The sequence below is a fragment of the Centroberyx gerrardi genome, chromosome 16 (genome assembly GCF_048128805.1).
Source record: "Centroberyx gerrardi isolate f3 chromosome 16, fCenGer3.hap1.cur.20231027, whole genome shotgun sequence".
In the NCBI taxonomy this organism is placed as follows: Eukaryota; Metazoa; Chordata; class Actinopteri; order Beryciformes; family Berycidae; genus Centroberyx; species Centroberyx gerrardi.
The window spans coordinates 15,215,289-15,221,620 of NC_136012.1; the positions used below are offsets into that span (position 1 = coordinate 15,215,289).

General features: G+C 44.8%; 1 protein-coding gene across 1 annotated transcript; it reads left to right on the plus strand.

The window, feature by feature from the left end:
• Nucleotides 1-552: 552 nt before the first annotated feature.
• gpr151 (G protein-coupled receptor 151) lies at nt 553-1,914 on the plus strand. Its single transcript, XM_071903831.2, has one exon. It carries the CDS (start codon nt 553-555, stop codon nt 1,912-1,914), a length of 1,362 nt encoding a protein of 453 aa, XP_071759932.2.
• The last annotated feature ends 4,418 nt before the right edge of the window (nt 1,915-6,332 follow it).

Below are 6,332 nucleotides of genomic sequence, written 5' to 3' on the forward strand. Positions count from 1 at the left end.
CCTACATCATCAACACTCCTTGGCTATTTACAACTCTTTTATTGCATCTGTAAATACTATATAATGATGTGAGAGCCTTATTGCAATAGCCAGTCATTCATTGAACAAACGTTTACTCAAATTAGAAATCCTATACATTAATGTGTCATGCGGTGCAAATTATTCCAGAGTTTTTCTAATTGGCCCCGTGAGGCTGTCGACGACACGCAGTCTGTCAGCTGGGGACAGCAGCTGTCAATCAAACAGCATCTTTATAACCAAGCGCACAAACTCCCGCATCCTTGTGTCTCAGGATAAACCCGGAGACAGACAGGAGCTCCTCTGTGATCATTGATTGCCAATCGATCCGTTCTCTGATGCGATTATTATAAGAGGTTTAGATTGAGAGTGATAATATTTCTAGATTGGTTTATATATCTTTCTTTGGCACACTTGCATTTCTGGAAATCTTTCTACCTTCATATATATATTTTTTTATCACTTTTATCTCTTCACATCTCCTGGCTACCTTTGCCGGTCTTTTTGCATCAGTCCACCATCTTATTGGATAAGATGGATAAGTTAAGTGGGAACAATGCGACTGTGGTGAACAGCTCCATAGACAGGTGGTCATTCAACGAGCGCGGGTCTTACCAGCACCTGGACCCCGGGGAGCTGAAGGTCCTGGTGCCGGCCATTCTGGGAGTCGTCTGTATGTTGGGCCTGGCTTGCAATCTCACTGCAATGGGCATCTTGGTCTCCAATGCTCACAAGGGCAAACTGTCTCTCATCAACTCCCTCATCTTCAACCTGATGTTCGCTGACGGCCTGGTGCTGGCGTTCACCGTGCCTTTCCGAGCAGCCGCCTACTCCAAGGCCAGCTGGACTCTGGGCTGGGCGGTGTGCAAGACGGCGGACTGGTTCCTCCACTCCTGCATGGCAGCCAAGAGCTTCACAGTGGCGGTCATGGCCAAAGCCTGCTACCGCTACGTGTCCAACCCCACCAAGCAGGTGAGCATCCGTCTGGGCTCCATCCTGGTGGTGCTGTTCTTCACCTGGCTGTCTGCCTGCTCCGTCACCGTCCCTCACTGGCTGTTCGCTACGCTGCAGAGAGAGAGCCGTGGGCTGGTGTGCGTGCTGCTGGTTCCTCCAGAGGCCCGGGACTTCATGACTGTGTACGTCAAGGCGTACCCCCTGGGGGTCTTCTGTGCGCCCCTGAGTTTTGCGCTGCTGTATTTCTGGAAGGCGTACGGCCGGTGCCAGCGGCGCTCCAGTAAGACCCAGAACCTGCGCACCCAGATCAGATCCAGAAAACTCACCTTGATGCTGTTCAGTCTGACCGTAGCCATGGCCATCCTCTGGCTCCCACAGTGGGTGGTGTGGGTGTGGGAGCGTCATTTGGCGGAGAAAGAGAGCGAGGGAGCTCAGCCTTTCGTCTCTTCTCCTCCCCTTCTCCTGTCCCTCTCCGCTCAGCTGCTCACCTTCTCCCTCTCGCTGGTGAACCCGCTCATTGTCCTCTCCCTCTCCGAGGAGTTCAGAGAGGGCTACCGGGGGCTGTGGAGGCGGCTCACCCTGCGCAAACAACCTCCACCCAAGCCGAAGCCCGGACCCCATAACCCCACTGCTCTCCAGTCGCCGTGCCCCAGACCGGAGACCTCAGGCCAGCTGAGAGGGGACCGGGGCCTTTGCTCGAGCCCCAGTCAGGGTCCCAGCAGAGAGGCTCAGCCCCAGCCCCAGCCCCAGCCCCAGCCCCAGCCCCAGCCAGAGCAAGGTGGAGGAGGAGGAGGAGGGAGAGAAGCAGACGGGGTGAGCCTCAAAGATGGGATCGTCTTGCCTGACGTGGAGCAGTTCTGGCACGAGAGAGAGACTGGGTCGCTCACAGATGAAAATGATCCTGTGCCTTGGGAGCACCAGAGCAAGGAAGAGAAGAAGTAACAAACAAGGGCCGCATTCTAATCGATCTTAAACATGATATTTGTCTTCAATACAATCCTCAGACAGCAGCAGCAGCTGCATCGCCTGACCTCAATTTATTGGACTGCTGAGAGCTGCAATGTAGAATCACAACATAAGAACATAATCATTGGTATTCTGTCAGCTGTGTTTGTGATATTATTCAAAGGTAAGAAGTGCAATCGGTGTGTGGAATAAAAATAGAGCAGTACCTTATGTGCATTTGATATAGACTGCAAAATTGTCTTTGATTTTATCGTTTCATGAGGAGTTTGAAGAGCTACATTTTATTCACTGTCAGCTGTAAATAAAAGCTTCCAGTAAGGTGGATGGCTATGTAAATTTAATATATATTTATTCTCATTATGCCATATTGTGAATGAACACTGTAACATTTCTTACAGATTTCTTGAAGTAACTGATTGATTACCAAACAATTCAAAACTTTGAGATTGGGGTGCTGCAAGAAAACCTCATGACCACCACAAATTTGTGTGACAGCTTAATTGGGGCTACATGTTATCAACATCTTAAGTGTAAGTGTTTTTCACCTGTCTGCAGAGAGAAAATCATCATTTGTACATAATATTATAAAGTGATATGTGGAAGTGAAAATCTTTGATGGGAAGTTTTTGATGTGACAGTGAAAGAGTCTGTGTTCCCTCTCCTCTTTCTGTGAGGGAGATTGTTTTGTATTCATCATGTACTTCAACAAACAATGTTTACAATAAAGACTATCCTAAAAATGGAGCTGGTGTGAGGTAAAATTATCTTTTGTGGTGTCCAAAAGTGTATAGATGAGAAGAAGAGTATAGAAGCACAAGAAGAGTATAGTTTGTTTGCATCTGTGTTTAGTCCAACCAGTTTATGTTCCTATGTACATGTAATTAGTTCAATTAAATCATATACATGCACAGGCACAAAGATACACACACACACACACACACACACACACACACACACACACACACACACACACACACACAGTCCTAATGACATGAATCAAACATCACCGGATGGACTCCTGTTGGCTCTGGGCCATTAAATACATTATGATAAGGGCACACATTAAAATTGCCATGGGCTCTAATTAGAGGTAAAGGGCTTTCCTCTGAACTCAGACGGCCTCATTTGAGTGGACTCACCGCTGTGGGAGACTCATAAGGGATTCTCTCATCATTGATCTGAATAAACATGATAGGTCAAAACCTCGCCGTTATCATGGAGTAAACAAGATGAGAGGAAATGATACCCCAGCTGATCTGTGATTGATTTTGACTGTCTGCTGTAACAGCAACCCAGCTGTGCTGAACACTGAGCCCTAAACACTGCTCATTTTCAGTCTAATCAAAGATCTATATTCAAAATTGTAGTGACATTACATTTTGGGGTTTAGTGTATAAGAAGGTTTGTATAAAAAGGACTGGTGAAAAGTGCAATGAAAAGAGAGCGGAGGAACATTTAGGATAGAAGAGTTAAACCATAGTCCACCCATCACCTCTCTTCTCTCCCTCCCCCTCCCAGATGACATTTTTCCTCTCATTAATCATTTATGGTGACCTTTTGCTGCCAGAGGCAAGTACCTCGATCAGAGGAACACTTAACCATATAACCCACCACCAGTCCCTATAGGCTAGTGACAGCCCCTAGCCTATAGTCATATATATCGTATACTTCTAATGTTGACTATTTTCACAACATTCTTCAACCCTCTGGCGTCGTGTGGAGGACTAACAGTTAAACATAACAGTTCAGTCAGTCAGTTCAGTCAATCAGCCAGAGTGCCTTAAGTGCTCATACTTGGTAGGCTATTGGTGAAGACTGCAGACAGTAAGATAAAAAAAAAAAATGTGCATACAAGATTTGAGGTGGCGGTTTTGATTAATGGAGTGTCACCTTTTCCTCCTTTGAAGGTATTGTTCTAGTTTTCTATTTGCTTGAGGCAAAAACTCTGAGGAGCGCACTTGTCTTTCTTCTCAACTGATTAAATTTTACTTGAGGATGCTGATATCTTGTTTCTCTCTCAAATGCATTACAAAGCTAGACACATTTGTTCATAGTGTGTTTTTTTTTTTTTTTACTACAATATCTGTTACTCTAAAATAGCATGGTCAATATCAAGAGAAGCACTTGTATCGGTGCTGTGTTGAAACAAAAAATGGTACATCATTGCACTGTGATAATAGATCAGGAATGTTAAAATGACACCTAACAATGGAGTTCAGGATAAAGATCGGCTGAAAGAGGAAAATCTGAGCAGACTGTACAGAAAAATAGAGAGCAAATGGATGAGAAAAGTAGTGAGATCTTCAACATCACAAGTGAGAAAAACAACTCAGGCTTAATTAGGTCATTATTCAAGGCAGGGGTGCTTTCAGCAGGTGAGCTCCTCTCTTCACTGCTCTCCTCGCTGTGCCCCCTCCTGCCGTGAGGGGAGGCGGGGGTGTCACCCCTGTGTTTTATCCCTCAGCCAATCATCATCTCTAATGAATGACACTCCACAGGAAGTGACATGCTAGTTAACACTAATTATGCTCAGCAGGAGAGGCTGGCTGCAATTAGGCTACATGCTAAACCTTTCCCTGCCAATGCCCCGTCTCCCTCTGAGTAACCGTTACCCTGCCCTCCCTTTGGTGCTTTGGAGGCTCACCCCTCTCTTCAGTCCACAGAGAACCAAGCAGGATGTGTGTGTGTGTGTGTGTGTGCTTGTTTTTGTGTTGAGGGAAGGTTGGTTCAGGGGGTCTGGACTTGATATTTAGCGGTCTTTTGATTAGAATAAATCTAAGCCTTTCATCTCAGTAAAGGATATAGAGAGCTAAAGGGCAGCATCTTTCAGCATCTCCAACAGTACTAAGAGGGGGCCTCATTTCACCCTACTTTTCTATCGATCCACAATCAGTCGTTTAAAGCAAAGGGTTGCAGGGTAATGCACAGGGTGCCAGCTCTTCAGAGGAGTGAAGTTAAGCTGCATTGTAGCTGAACAAATGTTCAAAAGGCCACATACTGAGGAGTGCTGTGGCTTTCCCAGCACCTTCACATTAGAAGACGCCCCGCAGCCTCTCCCCTGCCCCCTTCAAAGTTCTGGCTTCTGACAAATTGTCCCCTTCCTAAAGTGATGTATGATTATTTCCTACAATACAGTCAAAATGAGGGTCACACTTTATTTGGACAGTCCAATGTTGATACTCAACTTCCTATCAAATGACTATAATGTGCAACTAAAAGGTCTACTGACTTGGCTAGCTAGCAAGCACGGATTTCCTACTTTTGTGTTGACCCAGAGACATCATGCCTAATGTTGACTTGGGGACTTTTATTTATGTTCAGGGGCAATGTTAGGACTGGGTTTAGGTTTAAAAATGGGGTCAGGGTTAGGGTTGGGGTCAGGGTTAGTCTAACTAAGGTCAGGTTTAGGGTTACATAGTCTGTGGGGATGCATCAAATAGGCAAGTGATGCATTATTAGTTTATCAACATTGGACTATACAAATAAAGTGTTACAAAAATGAGGTTTGCAGCAGGGGAATCAGGTCACAATGTACATGTGCCATTTTCAGTTGGCCAAAATCAGTTGTAACTTTTATTTTTCCATGTACATAAATAAATAGTTTGCAAAAAACTTCAAAGCGCTGGTGAGGTCACTGGAGGGGGGCTTCGAGGATTTCACTGAGGTAGTTCTTAGTCTGTGGGTGAGGTGGACGGCTGTTTGTGACAGGAAAAAAAACTAGATCAGGGAAATAAAACTGACTAGACAATAAGTTCTACAACAGCAGCTGGTGCTAGACAGGCTGTACATTAGTCTTCATGACATCTCTTCCTCCGATACATCTGCCTGCTGCTATCCTGGGCATGGGAGAGTGAGATATAATAAGAACCAGTTCTGGAGCCGCCAGCGAGGGCTGGATAGGCACAATGTGAGGACTTTTGTCTAAGACTGTTGAAGTTACTAAAACAAACATGTATGTCAGCCATGTTGTCCCCATGGATTAGACCAGACATTATTATGAGTAATTTTTGCTGTGGAAAGCCTGAACAAAAACCCCTGGTCTAATGGTGTCGACACAATGCTACTTATTGCTATACAGATCCGACACAACAAATATTATGGTGTTGCTAATGAGGAATATTGAGTGATGTCATTTCAGTGTATGGATACTTGTACATTTTTTTTTTTTTTAGCTTAGTGGAAGGTAAGTTGAGAGCATATTGGGTAAGGGCTGCATTTTTTTTAATTTGTTCAGCAAATTTGTCGCTGTTTTTATGGTTTGGTTTTGGGCAATATTTTGATTATTGAAGTTGTATGTAACAGTTTAAAAGTGTTTCTCCTTCAGTGAGTAAACATACTATTTAACATGCTAATTCTGGTGTTATAAGTGCACTATATTCCACAACTGATGCAGA

Bases quoted from the DNA above. Each gene is read 5' to 3' on its own strand.
- gpr151 (XM_071903831.2), top strand. From the start codon at position 553: ATGGATAAGTTAAGTGGGAACAATGCGACTGTGGTGAACAGCTCCATA.